At 40.4% G+C, this 15,395-nt stretch overlaps 2 protein-coding genes across 2 annotated transcripts in view; both read left to right on the forward strand.

Annotated features, from left to right (window-relative positions):
* The first annotated feature begins 1,467 nt into the window (after positions 1 to 1,467).
* On the forward strand, positions 1,468 to 7,507 carry LOC137262246 (uncharacterized). Its single transcript, XM_067800047.1, has 3 exons — positions 1,468 to 1,543; positions 3,987 to 4,072; positions 5,477 to 7,507. Exons 1-3 carry the CDS (start codon positions 1,468 to 1,470, stop codon positions 7,505 to 7,507), a joined length of 2,193 nt encoding a protein of 730 aa, XP_067656148.1.
* A 5,700-nt stretch (positions 7,508 to 13,207) lies between these two features.
* The window catches only part of LOC137261330 (vesicular glutamate transporter 2-like), a 36,503-nt gene continuing 34,315 nt past the window's right edge, over positions 13,208 to 15,395 (forward strand). The window contains exon 1 of the mRNA XM_067799068.1: positions 13,208 to 13,905. Within this exon, the coding sequence (XP_067655169.1) occupies positions 13,555 to 13,905 (351 nt within the window). The 5' untranslated portion in view covers positions 13,208 to 13,554. The remainder of the gene's footprint in view (positions 13,906 to 15,395) is intronic.

Below are 15,395 nucleotides of genomic sequence, written 5' to 3' on the forward strand. Positions count from 1 at the left end.
ACTACTGCTGCTGCTGCTGCTGCTGCTGCTGCTACTACTACTACCACTACTGCTGCTGCTACTACTACTACCACTACTGCTGCTGCTGCTGCTGCTACTACTACTACCACTACTGCTGCTGCTGCTACTACTACTACCACTACTGCTGCTACTACTACTACTACCACTACTGCTGCTGCTGCTGCTACTACTACTACTGCTGCTGCTGCTACTACTACTACCACTACTGCTGCTACTACTACTACTACTGCTACTGCTACTACCACTACTGCTACTACTACTACCACTACTGCTGCTACTACTACTACCACTACTGCTGCTACTACTACTACTACCACTACTACTACTACTACTACTACCACTACTACTGCTGCTGCTACTACTACTACCACTACTGCTGCTGCTGCTACTACTACTACCACTACTGCTGCTGCTGCTACTACTACTACTACTACTAGTACAATGATATTTCTCATGATAACACAATGATTGCCTTTTTAGGATTATGACAAATATTATCGTTTGAATGCTCTCTAACAAGTCTGATTTTATACGCCTGAGTTCAGGCCATATGTTGTCAAATTGACCATTGACAATTCTAATATCGCTACGCCTAGTTTGAGAGAGCGTATGCTCAAACGTAACACAAAACCAAACATCAAAACAAAACATTTCCTCAGCATGTCTTTTTCTAGGAGCCCTTATTTACAGGTGAAGAGAAGAACTTTTGCAACGTTAATCCATGCGAGAAAACGTTTCTATAACTATAAAATCAAAGTAGCTGGGTTTTATTATCATTCATAGACACGGGGTATCGAGTGCCCAACAATTTTGAAACACATATGGCGCCTAGATTCAGATCGTTCACTCAAGGAGACTGGTATGTGTGTGTAAAGTTCAACATAATATGGTCAATTCATAAAAGAGAAATAAAATGAAATGTGCTTTAGTACCTTAATAAAACGATCGCCTATCCACGCGTTTTGCTATCGTACTGTTAATCTATAGTACCCGGATGAACAACTCAAACGCACCGGGCCGATGATCATCCCTTCATGTTCAACCAGCGTGTGATTTGTGCGCACGTTTTGCTTGAACAAACTGTTTACCGTGTGGTGTGGTAGCGATAAGCGTTAAATTGGGGAAAACGATCTGAGATCTACTCCCAACTGGCACGTGGCTCGATAGTATGATAACATAGAACATACGGCAATGAACATATTTGCATATTCCAAACTTCCAACAAATATTTTTACGATTTCTATCGCATTTCGAGTTATCTCCTATGTACTTTTTCTTCTGTTTAGTGAAATAAAAGTTCTCACGGCTTTTGTTTGCACCTATTTCTCATTTATCGTGTAAAGCGACAGCAATAATAAATAGGGTAGGGATAGGCGAGGAGCTGTTTCTCAGACTGTGGATTTCAACAGTGTTGCTTGGCACTGTAGATTTGATGTGTAGGGTGAAATGCATCCCTCAGTGAAAACTGAACGGCACGGAAACATGCATGTTTTCAACGATGAAATTAACATTTGTTCGTCAAGTAAGTACAGTGATGATGCTTTTATGACAAATGTCTTAAGCTATTTGATGATAAAACAATGCCACCGAACTTGCAAGTTACAGAAACTATTTTTGAAAGGACTTCTGCAAACCAACGAAAATAACACCAACTGTATTGTCTGTTATTCACCAAAAGCATGTATTTTTATGTGCAACATGGAAGACAGATTTCTGCGTCATTGTACAAATTTGTTATTTTAAAATTCTTATCGAATAAGAAAATTTCAGCTGATATCCCATGTATGGAATACCTGTACTTGGTATCCTAGTGGTGATCGTTTAGTGCCCCCTTTTGGTTTTCGTAAGAATAGTGGTGGCTTAAAAAATAACCCCCAAATTTACAATGTATTTCAGATACACTGTTAAAATTTTCAGCTAATGTTTGTTTTGTTTTGTAAATCAGTTTATTTAAAAAAAACAGTGATGATATTACTTTGATTCATGATTTAAGCGTCCATTGATTTTCATAGTTTATTCTTTTCTTTAATTTCCGCAAAATTGCTAATACGGCTTAAAATAAGCCATCCATTAATTTCTTTACTATTTCAGGACATCCAAAATCAATTTCAACATATATGTTATATTTGAAAGATTGCTGATCAGACCTCAGTTCACATTTGAAAGTTGCGAGTGAAATGTTTTGGAAGCGTTCAAAACGTCGCCCCAGTCATCACTGTAACAAGCTATTTTTTCGTGTTTGCTTTCTCACAAATGAAATGAATATGTATGGCCAAAAATTACAACATGGTAATTTAACATAGCATTTCCTAACTTAGACACTAAACTACATCATGCTACATCGATTATGTTTGCATATGAATTGGAAGAGAATGTTTAATTGATGTGAAATATGTAAAAAAAAGTTTTCAAATTGTATTTCTCATAAGACAAAGCCGAAATGAATAAATGATATAATACGCTGTGAAGAAAGAACAAATGGTCTTGCTATATGTATCAGTCATAATAGTACGAAACTGTTATCGAATCATCTGTATTTGATGAGTCTTGTTCGCATAAATATTAAAATAATTTATATCTAAGGATTGTGATCGACAGAATGAAAATGAAGTGAAATAAATAAATGACGTCCAGGTTATTTTTCTGATCGACTTCAATAATAATTATTATTATAATGTAATTTAAACTAAACAAACAAACAGACAAACTTTTTGGAATAGCAATTTCTTTACCCTATTAGGGTGCGTCGTTTCAGGAGAGATTTTTTTTCCGTTGACAGGCTTGCCTTTATCGTTACTCACCAACGTAAAGGTCAAACATCATTTTTCAGCCGATAAGTTTGACTTACGTTTGAGGTATATCGGTCATGTGACATTTTTCAAGAACGGTTAAAAAGCGTTCTCCTGAGATACTTCCCTAGGCGTGTTCCACAAAGCGATCCTTCATTATTACTACCAGCTGCAGTATTAAGACGATCGGAAGTCCCATTGTGTACACACGCTAGCGAAAGCCGTGGAGTACTACTTTGAAACAGGTAGTTATTGGACTATTCAGTCTGTCGCCAATTGTGGTCCTTTATCGCCTCCAAGCTGAGGGTAGAGAGTCTGGAGGTGACTGGAAAGTGGGTTGGGCGCTGACGGATCCTACGTTTTACCTTGCCGATTGTTTTGTATTGAGCGGACAAACAAGGACTTGTCGGCTCACATTGATATACATTGTCTGAGCAGGCTACAAAATATACTGGAGAGCTATACATGTATATGAGATGTTTCAAGTGTAGGGTTAAGGTCGGCGCGCGAGGTTACGCGAGCACGCACACGTATGCACACACGTGAATGGAAATTTCTCTCTGAGGTGAAAAAATCTCAGGTTCACCTGTCGATCACCTCATCTGGCAATCGAACGGTCTTCCCCTTGAATTGAATATGTTTTCAAACCTAGCTCACCTTCACAACTCAAGACCTATTTCCCCCACCAACCTTTCGGCAGAACGATTTCTCTCTGCATGATTTTGATAATTGCCAAAGAGCAATGCAATTTCATTTGCATATATTTCTAATTTAGTGTCAGGAGTCAGAACTGTATGGGAATGAAGAAGGGGTTGTGTTCAGTCCATATCTGGGAACAAAATCACCCCTTTAGTCGGAGGTCACAGCGATCGCCTTCTCAACATACCTCTCACAAATTGCTCTATGCGGTTGAACATGTACCGTCTGGGCTTTTGAAACATAAGTTGACTTGTTTGCCCTTCATTCAAGTTAAAAAAATACAAGAATACATTGATAACATATGATGCAAATCTTGCAAGTGGTCTGTGTAAAAACCTGATGAAACTATAAAGGCACATTATCAAGATTATTATTGATTTTCAGGCGTTATCAATACATCGATATGGTCACACTGTTTACGTTTCTGGAGTAGCTAGGCGTTTTGTACAACTAAAGCATGGTGTTTTTTCATTGTAGGTGACGATGGAAACAATAAGCCACTTCCTAAATTCAGTAGTTTCGTCGGAGCGGCCGACATTGAGGAACGACCTTCCTCTACCATGGTAACGTATTATAGTGAGGCAAATCCTACTTGGTAAAGGAAAACGAAGTGATTGCTTGATAACAGTGTTAGTACCTGCACCGAAACGTCGCACCCACTGCAATAAAGAATTTGAGTATCCACAGAACTTCGTTTTCCTTCACCTTTTTTCACCAACTTCTAAAATCCCTTTCAAAGAAGATCCCATTGGGTAGTTCCACTGCTCGTTCGTGACTCCTTTGACGTCGACTGGCATTCTAGAAGTTTGGTAGATGAAGAATGAGGACTATTTTTATGAATATACGACTGGTTTATTCTGTATAGGCGCCATTTCGACATAGATCATAATGTCGTAGTCAACTGCCGCCTGTACACACTAACGAAGTTGTGAATCCATAAAATTGCCTCCATTCTTCAGATTGTCCATGGCCAAAACAAGTGATATGTACCTTTGTTACGTGAGCATATGTGAATATCAGCGATGGTCTGTTCTGCGGAATGCATACATACCTGCCACTGGTCACTTAACCACAACAACATCAGCGTGGGACAACTGTCTGGACTCAAATATTACAATAACCGCTGTCAACAATGTTCAGAACAGAGCAGGACAACACTCATCAGCATTTATCGTGGAAAGCTGGTTTCAATGTCATGTACGAATTATCAGTCAGAAATATTTCGCTGCAGTTTGTAGTCATGTTTGGTTTAGCCCGGAACTTCCTTTCTTTACATTTCCTTCCGAGTCATCCTTTAACTAGCGGGACAACCCGGCACTATCTACACGGAAACATGTCTTAACATGTAGTGTTAAGCTCAACGAGAATAATTGTACTTTACAAATACGCTTCCTATCGCCTGCTACATATTTACATTTACATCAGGGTACCGGTGGTTGCTAGGTTTCATGCCGCCCTACCCCAAAGGCACATGGACACTTGAACAGACAGTATTCAGTTACATACTCGCCGACAGGCAGACATTTTCATTTCATTTCCTCAAATTTAAGAACTCACGTGAATATTAAAGGCCAACCTAGAAGCTCCTTGTTACTAATCAATATAGGAACGTAGTTTTCCTTTACTGGTTGTTTCCCTGAATTACCCCAATTTTGAATCTTGACCACAGGCCTACAGTATTTCAGATATGACGGCGAGCTGTAAATAGTCCAGAAAATCAAACCGTTGGGATATAATGATACCATTCAATGAAATGTGGTGCCGTCGTCACATCAGACATTTTGCTGAATCAGTGAAACTAACAAACAATTTCAACCTTTGCGTCTTATTATTTGAAATGCAGTGATGTACGGGTTCAAAACGGGATTGAGTCAGTCCCATTAACCTTTCGCGCAAAATTCAGCAAATGTAAACGTAGATATTATATTATATATGAAAAATTCTATTTTGTCTCTCCATGTTTTCAGGATGTTGTGTCCCTGATCGGAAAACGGCGTCCTATCAAGATACACATCGGCTGGATGCATAAGGTCGGAGACAAGTACCGCCAAGTCAGACGCAAATATGGCGGTGGCACAAGGGAGCTGATTCTAGACAACCTGAACATATATCCGGCGGATATAGTTCAAAGGGCCATTACTCTCTTCTTTCCAGGGGGTACTTCGCAGGTCGTGAGTGTGGACGAAGTGGAGTCGTTTGCGTTGGGTAACTTTTGTGGCGATGAACTTCTTCGATTCAATGACGACGGTGGCAATGAGTGCTCTTTAGGACAATACCTCAAAGCTCAAGGAACATACGCGTCACGCTGCTACATTTATCTGTTGACGAAAAAGAAAGCTTCGCGAACTGTTCATGCGGTTGCAAGGGACACTTCATCCCGTCGTAGACGCATACCAAAATCTACCTTTCAGTCTTCAGAGCCGGGAGTGAGGCCTCCGTACGAATCAGATCTGTATCAACCCAGTGAATGCAAACAGTCACAGAGTTCTATCTCTCTAGCTTCTGGGATAATTCCAAACAGTCACAACATCCAAACATCCAGACTTCTGCCTACCGATAAACTCGGGTTCATCCTGGGGGACAAATCTGATTTAGAGATCAGATACACCTTTGATCCCGCGTCCCCCTTCGCTGGTCTCGTGCCAGTGGATGCAGAATTTACATGGCAAGACTGTTTGGACTTCTCGCGTTTTCGATACCCTAATCTCAGCGATGGCCAGTTTGAGCCTACAGATCACGAGTTCGTTGTGAAGAGGATACAGAAAAAGAGACATGTTTTTGTGAACACAGAACTGGATGTTGAATCTGGAAAGACTCTGTTTAGATTCCCCATGGAGTCTCTTTCATCTGGGTTCATTGTACATCAGCCTTCAGAGCTGTGGGGATATGACAGAGATCAAATTGTCCTTGGCGTTATTGCCAGTTGCCATGGCCTTTCCAAACCAAAATACTCCTGGTACAGGGACGAAGTTGTATATAAGGAAGGTTTAAACCTCTGCTGTATTACCGTAAACATGCCTGGGGTTTACTACTGCAGGATCGAATTTGGGAACTGCTATGACATTTCTCATCCCTTGCACATCGTAGAGTTTACAGACTGTTCCTTCAAAAGACCAAAGCTTGAGATGACGTCTACTGATATTAACGCGAATTGTTGTCAAGATATTACTGATGCAAATAATTTGCCATCCCGAATTATTCCATCAGTTAACAGGGAACGCTTAGACGTTGATTTCACCGGAAAGGTTTGCAGTGGTACGTACGGTACAGTGTATCGGGGTAGCTGGTTGGCCACGGACGTGCATGTGGAAATTGTCAGTCTCACAGAGATGGATGGAGACGACTTCGTGGAATGTATTCGCGAAGTGAACAGTCGGATACGCCACCCAAACATACTTTCTCTTATGTCTTGTGTCGAAAGTGACAAAACCTTGATGCTTGTCTCGGAGTATCACGAAGGCGCGACGCTGGAAGCTGTAATGTTCTGTGCAGAGACCAGACAATATATATGCTTGGACACCTTCCACAAACACATAGTTGCTAAACAGTGTTGTCAAGCATTGGTCTACCTTCACGCGCTCTCGCCTCCCATCATGCACCGCAGAATACATCCGGGTAGTGTGTGGGTATTGAACGAGGGTGCAACTGTAAAGCTCAGTAGTCCGCATGTGTCGAGGGGTTCGACAAGGAGCAATGACGAGATGGCGCTGTATCTGCCCCCCGAGGTACTGGTGTCTCTGCAGGATGGGGACCTGGCGGCTGACATTTGGGGGATGGGAGCAACCCTCACAGAGATGTTTACGGAGAGTCGGCTCTGGGGTAAACTCATGCAACATCCCGCACCAACTGATGTTATAACCAAACAGTTGGAATTTGGTCAGAGTCCCGTGTCTTTACAGTCTCTTGACATGCACAGGGAGATAATTACTGCCTGCTTGAACATGGATCCGTCACTGAGGCCTTCTGCCATGCAGTTGTTGGCTTACCTCAAAGAATAGACATGCATGTCTTTGTGGTTTAATTACAAACTTTCATTTTGTGGTCATAATTGAATAATTGTGAATAAACATTATTAAATGTGTCGGGGAAACACAGGTGTCCTAGATATCGTGGTTACTGCAATAGGCCGTGCAGAGGTACTTTCCTTTGGACTGACAGGAAGTTATGACCGTATGTTAAAGCTGAGTTCATCACGTTTTGTTTCAAGGTTCGTATCTTATGCACCATATCCAAAGTTATTACTCTTGTCATTCTCTCTTTACGGGAAATTGTCTGAATCCGAGAAAACAAGGATGGTCGAGATGATAACCCTGTTGAAAATATACTGGGCTAAATAGTTAGGGATATTTGTAAATTTTGAAATTATGAATAATGATGATAATAAATTAGTCATTGTCATACAGATAAAATATCAGTCATTAAAGTGCTAATATTCCTAACTTATTCTGTCCGGTATATAATTCTATAACATAAATATCTTTCATAAATATCATCCAATATTTAACGGATTTGTTTGTTCATTCCAAATTGTCCCTTGGATATTATTTCACAGTTGTCCAATTACACTGAAGTTTTCTTAATTCGCTATCCACTACCGACGACAAGCTGGAAACAGTCGGACAAACCGGTGGCTGATATTATGAGCGCAGTCCTTGGCGATTGGTCATGCAACCGAGATAATTCGCCTGGCCCCCCGATCCCTGTTACAACTAGCATAGTGTTATGTCTGAATGCGACATCGTATAGTTTGTCATACCTTGGATGCGAGGAACACCTCCGATGATGCTGAATCACAAATATAACGTCAACGCGACAAACTAACCAATCTGGATTTTGTTTGTTTTGCTTATTGTTTAACGCCGCTCTCAGCAGTATTCCAGCTATATTGGAAACGTTGTGACCTTGTATAATAAAGAAGTTGAACCATAACGCATTGTTAGTTATATGGCGGTGGTTTTTAAATATATAAATGGACCAGACATTCCAGTGATCAACTGTATAAGTCACAATCAACGAAACTACGATACGATGACGTGTCAACCAAGTCAGCGAGCCTGACCATTCGATCCAGTTAGTCGCCTCTTACGACAAGTATAGGTTACCGAAGACCTTTTGTAACCCAGGTCTTCACGGGCCCTTGATTGACTGACGAACACATGCACGCATACCCACACACAATTTGCATTAAATGTTCTACTATATGCTTTTTCATATCTTTGTACTCACTATATTGGGAACATTAAAAAAAAGATGGAAAAAAGGTTTGTGGTGGCATGTTCTAAATTTTAGGATCGGTGTAGAAATATCATCAGGGCGAAGTAGGTATTGTTCAAATTTGGGAGAGCGCTTCAGAACTTTATGACTTATTCCTTTAGAGAAATTTTGCATATCGCTCGTCCATGATTGTAAAAATTGTTTATTTTATTGTTATGTTATTTTTGTTTTTGTTGTTGCGTTTGGCAACAGTGTGTGTGCGTGCGTGGTTTTGTGCGTGCGTGCACGTGTGTGCGTGTGTGTGTGTTAAGGGCGGGACAGTTTCAGTATCACAGTTGTTCTTGTTGGATACAGGTACTGAAATATACACCAGCACTGAATGAAAACAGCCCCGGTTGGTAACAGTGAAACTACTTATATCAAGATACTAACGGTCTAAGACTTCAGCTTAATGTTCAGTTGATATAATGGTAGGCGCCAATCACGGACTCACAAGAGTGTCATCTTTGATAATGGTTGATCTTTCGTCCCGGAGCGGTGGGGTAGCCTCGTAGTTAAAGTGTTCACTCGTCACGACGAAGACCCGGGTTCGATTTCCCACATGGGTACAACATGGTGTTCACCCGACGAGACATCGCTGGGATATTGCTAAAAAACGCCCTCAAACCATGCTCACCCATTCTTTTCATTCGACAAAACCTGTAACGCCTTGATTTAACTGGAATAATCCAGTTACCGTTGAAAGTTGCGTTCAACCTGAGTAGTTCATTCGCTGCGTACGGTGTCTCATTCTATTTAAAGTCACATTTGTCCCAAACAACCAATGATACCATACCGTATTTCTCTCTATGACGCACGAGACAAATGTCCATGTTATGATAACAAGGCTCCTCAATATTCCACTGGCTTACACCAGGTATGGATAACATACAAAGCGGTAAAAAGATGTATATTACTACCTTCTCATAAATCATGGACGATGATAACAAGGACTGAAGTCACACTCAAGATGGGCACGGTAGTCCAGGCGGCTTCACCACAACAGATCGCTGGATCTCTATCATACTACAGGTTGTATATTGGATTTGAGGGAAACGAATCAATTGAAGCTCTCGTACAATCGTGCCAACGGTTTTCGTCTCATAGTAAAATGTCTATTTTGAAACACGGGGAGCGATTTGGCAAAGGGTTTGAGATAAACGCCTGAAACATATATACATTTGACTACTACACGTTGGAATAGAAATCAGTCAGTTAAAAAATTAGTATCTTTACTGACGACACATTTGTTCATGTCATATAGTCACCTATCCCATCTGCTCTTTGCACAGAAATAAAATGTAATGACGTAAGTTAGATGAGCCCTTAAGTACGTGAGACATAAAACGCGGCGATCGAAATGAACAATGCACGTCCTCCAGTGTCCATATAACCTAAGGGATAAAGTTAAAAATGATATCACATTCTCTGTTATAAAGGTAATTTATTGCCAAATATCAGTGTTTCTATTTTACACAGTACCCGTTGGGGTTCTGAAGAGGTCTCATACCAACGTGCTTTAGTTGTCAGGAATATGTTACTGTCTGATACTTAAGCAGTGGTGAGGAAGCTTTCATATTGTGATGCTTTGGAATCAAATCTTAATCCACTTGTATTCAGAGAGACAAATCAAGCAAGTTAAGACTATTCCAGAGCGTATAAACATAATTTAAGTGGACAAGGACATTCCTCAGTCATCTCACATTGCATCAAGTCCAGCAATGATATATCACCCGGATATCCAGCAGGTATGGTGTACAAAGCCTGACTGGATATATTGTATTAATAATTGACAGTATTACTATTATCACTTCTAATTCAGTGTATACTGCCAGTGCATATTCAATTAATCCTGAATATTGTATTGCCACTCTATGTTGTACTGCGAAAGTAATAACTTTGCAGTAATATGTATTGATTTGTAAACCTAGTCGATTGTATAATACAGTTATTAATACCATAACGACTTGGAGGTCGCCGAGGTGAGCGTGGGAGGTTCTAGCGCGTTTGGAGTCGCCCTAGGTGCAGACCTTGGTGTCTGCATGCTAATATTCAAATATTATTTATTTATATTTTGATTTCACATTTTTAATTTAGAATGCGACATTCAGAAAGAAAAATAAACGTTTCACCTGTTTGAACACATATCCAAGCGCGAAAGAATACCTGGGTAGGTGTGGCTCTTATTTTATGAAAGATAATTGACGGATATGAACACCTGTGACAATCAATATTGCTAATGGAGAATGGAGAATGGAGAAACGAAGTCTATTTAATGTTTCACCAAGCGTCTTCTGTATTCTAGAAATTGATCATACGATTGATTGTTTTCGTGCATTCACCAAGTTTGGTTCGAAAAGTGACTATATATAGTATACGCACACTACGAGACTCTCGCATCGATTCTCAGAAGTAACTGATTGGCAGTTTGGTAATATTATTTTTAACGTAGATTTGCAAATACTGTTCGTGATTTTCAAAGTCGTTCCACTTGCTGGTAAGTTATTTTCAGCAAACTCTCACCCACGTTGAATTTGGGAACATTTCGCGTGATATATGAATCCAGTGAAGCTCTCGTAAAATCACGAGGATGGCATGCACACGTGTTTCCATTTACATTTTTGAAAATTTTGGTACCAAGCAGTCTGCAGCTATAGATGCAACATGGTTTAGTAGTTACCTGCAATGATGACTTGTTTTCATGGAAAACATGCTTGTTTTGTTGGTTCAATTCAATAGCAATATTCATTCTCCCTCCTCTTCACTGTCCCCTGTATCTCAGAACATCAATATTATGACTATCTATGTGTAAGGGCAGTGGATCAGGTCCGATTTTGAGTGAGTGAGTTTAGTTATACGCCGCGCTCAGCAATATTCCACCTGTATGCCGGCGGTCTCTAAATAATCGAGTTTGGGCCAGACAATCCAGTGATCAACAGCATGAGCATCCATCTGCGCAATTGGGAACCAATGATGTGTCACCCAAGTCAGCGATCCCGATTCCGTGGTCAGGTGGAGTCACCTTTTATGGCAAGCATGGGTTGCTGACGGCCTATTCTACCCCGGGCCTTCACGGGTACCAATTTTGAGGTTGATTGAGATTGCCTGGGGCTATTTTCCGAAAAATCCAAGACGGCCGCCAAATAATCAAAGAGTCCACCCAGAATTTGTTGCAGTTTGTGAGATATATTTGCCGTTCAAAGCTCAATGTGTAATACTTTCAAGAAATTTAATATATGCTATATATTAAAGATATATGAGAGATATATGTTAAATAGTAAAAGTTACAGTGCAATTAATAAACAAGTTACTGTTTTTGTTTCCCATCGCAGTTGCCGAACAATGCGTATAGAAGGTCAGAAGATTTACAAATGCACTTCTTTGAGCATAGTGGTTGAGATTTGCAGCCACATTTTGGTTCTCTACATGTTCTCCGTGAAGCTTCTGGCAGTGTCATCCATACCGGTATCCATGTTTTGTCGTACCTTGTCCTACCAAACATTTCTCTGGTGGTTTCTATCTGGGAAGTAAACAAGTAATCCACATGCTGGTCTGGTACAAGGAAACACGCCTGTATATATGTACGTGTAAATGAAAGAGTCTATATACACGTGTAAATGTAGGCGTCCATATGTACGAGTTAATGGAGGTCTCTATATGCACGAGTAAATGAAAACGTCTATATGCATTTGTAAATGTAGGCGTCCATATGCAAGGGTAAATGTAGGCCTCTATATCCATGTGTAAATGGAAGCGTCTATACAGGTGCAAATATAATATAGGTGTCCATATGTACGAGTAAATGTAGGCGTCTATATACATGTATGAATGAAAACGTCTACATGTACGTGTAAATACAGGCGTTCATTTGCACATGTAAACGTAGGCGTCCATATGCACGTGCAGATATAGCTGTTCATATGTACGTATAAAAGTAGGTGTCTATATGTACTAGTAAACGAAAGTGTCCATATGTCAGAGTACGTGTAGGCGTCCATATGTTCGTGTAAATGTAGGTGTCCATGTAAACGAGTAAATGAAAGCGTCCGTATGTACGTGTAAACGCAGGCGTCCATATGTAAATGATAAATATCTGATACAAAAATAAACACTATTCCTACTATAGACATAATACCTCTTTTTCAGATAGATACCAGAAATAAGTATAAACTGCATGGATGTAATCTACAAAATCTTCACAGTAGTGGGAATTAATCAAACTGATTCATGAATGCTTTCCTATTCCTTTATTCAATTATGATATACAATCCCAGTGATTAACAGGTCTATGGAGACCGTTCCATATATCACTAATTACCTACAGACACAATGTCCCATCTGCTCAGCCTGGACCAACAGCAGGAACACGATCATCCCAGCACAAACTTCTAATCGATGAAACTCGAAAGCGCAACAGATGGCATTATAGCACTACAATAACAAGCACAGAGACCAGCGAAGCCTGTCACAGCAACACTGAATTTACCTACCGGGACTAGCAGCAAAGTGACGTGGAGAAGGGTCGTCCCCAGTCATGTAGCATTCGCCAATACAGCGTGGTCGGCAGAAGGTGCACCAGCACTGGTGAAGTTACCTGTGTCAATATGTTCCTATGACAGGAGGCAAGCTGGTGTGAGTGTTTTTGTGACTCGCTAAGAGAAGATGTACACATGCACCTTTCTCTGAAATGATTTATGATTGTAATTTCAATCATTTTAGAAACAGGTTGTGTTAAATGGAGTTTTTTAACGACTCGGGTTTACCTGGTGAAGGCTTGTGAGACGACATAACGATGGCTACAAACAGGACCTCCAAGAAGGTTGGGGAAGAGGGCCAAGATAAAGATGATAATGCAACTTCAAGCAGTAAAATAACGCAAGGAGATGACACAACAGGTGAAGGAACAAACCCAGGAGATAGTTCCAAAGTGACAGAGGGACAGACAGATGAAGATGAGGTGATTGAGGATGGGGAACCTGTCGGAGATTCTACCTGCTGTCCAGTACGATACTCAATCATCGCCCTCATGTGCATAGGGATGGTGATAATTAACTCCATGAGGACAAACGTGGGTTTTACTGTGATGACCATACTGGATGAAACAGCCCACGATAAGGTCGGAACACTGCAGGCTCTGATCAATGTAAGTAAACAGTACTGATTGTAATGTCTGCGTTCGTAATAGCTCAATGGTTAAAGCGTTCGCTCGCCACGCTTGGCTCGATTTCCCAAATGGCCACATTGTATGAAGGCTGTTTCTGGTGTCCTCCGTGTTTTCGCTGGAATATTGCTGAAAGCGGCGTAAAACCATCTTCACTCACTCGTTTTTGCTGCCATGTAGGGACATGAAGAGGAACATGAAGAGAACTGTCTAATCATCTCTGACAGGTATTTAGAAGTTGTATGAACATGGAGACATGCTTTACATATAACACGTTTTAAATGTTTCAGGGCTCCTTCTTGTACCTCCACCAGTTCATAACATAACACAAACTACAATCAAATTTAAACGTCAGACCGTATCCGTTTGTCGACAATTTCATTTCAAATCACTGACCGTAAGAACACTCTTAATTTTGTATATGGTTGTATGCAAATATCTTCTACAGTATACACTTCGTTTTCATAGCACTTGTTTACATCAGCAGACGTTACACGAAGTAAATAAAGAACTTTCTGAAACAAAAAAACTGTAACTTTCCATGCCTCCCCAAATGCCCTTTAAATACACCCCGTTCATTGTTTGACAGCTGGTGAAGATGAGGGCTAGAACTGATCTCGACTCACCCATGCTTGTAGTAAGAGGTGATTAAGAGATATAGAATTGGGCGGTCAGGCTCTCTGATTTGGTTGACGCATATCATCGAATCCAAGTTGCGTGGGTCGAGGCCCATGCTGTTGATCACCACACTGCCTAGTCCAAACTCGATTATTTACAGACCGCCGCCATATAGCTGGAAAATTGTTGAGTGCGGCGTAAAACTAACATCGCTCACTCACTCATTATTTAGCACTGCTATTCTAGTGGCTTAAGATGTAATAATCAATCCATATAGTATGGGTCAGCTGCCGTTGTAATGGTTGCTTGGTGTTAAGTTAGTACGTGGACTAGTTCGTTAGCTGTTTGTTTATTTCTTTGGTTGGTTGCATTAAATACCGACTGTAATTGTTTGAATCTAGCAAACATAACAGGAAGAATGGTGCTATCCATATCAGGTGACTTGTATGACAAGGGACAGTTTCTGTATGAAATCCAAATGGTGAATTTCACCAAATACTCCAACACTTGAGCGTTTGTATTAAGGGTACACTTATGACCGTCTTATTAAGTATATTTGACTTAATTTTCATACTTTAAACAAATTAAGGTTATTTCCGAAAACTACACACTGATGTTCCCCTCTGAAACATTGCTGACCTGTCCCAAGAATAGATGTTGTATACAAACTAGGTTAATCTGAAAGGCAACATACAAGTAGCATTAACATGATGACCCTCATTGTTCCTGGTGCCTTTGTCGATCTCTCTAACTATCAATACATTCGTACGGACTATTGAATATAATGATACTCCCTTTGTAAATAGTAATAAATTATATGGCAGGAAGGCAGCTGTTCGAATTTACTTCTTTTA

Source organism: Haliotis asinina, chromosome 14, assembly GCF_037392515.1.
Source record: "Haliotis asinina isolate JCU_RB_2024 chromosome 14, JCU_Hal_asi_v2, whole genome shotgun sequence".
Classification (NCBI taxonomy): Eukaryota; Metazoa; Mollusca; class Gastropoda; order Lepetellida; family Haliotidae; genus Haliotis; species Haliotis asinina.

Bases quoted from the DNA above. Each gene is read 5' to 3' on its own strand.
- LOC137262246 (XM_067800047.1), top strand. From the start codon at position 1,468: ATGCATCCCTCAGTGAAAACTGAACGGCACGGAAACATGCATGTTTTC. The intron at 1,544-3,986 runs GTAAGTACAGTG...TTTTCATTGTAG, and splicing joins AATTAACATTTGTTCGTCAA to GTGACGATGGAAACAATAAG. The intron at 4,073-5,476 runs GTAACGTATTAT...CCATGTTTTCAG, and splicing joins AACGACCTTCCTCTACCATG to GATGTTGTGTCCCTGATCGG.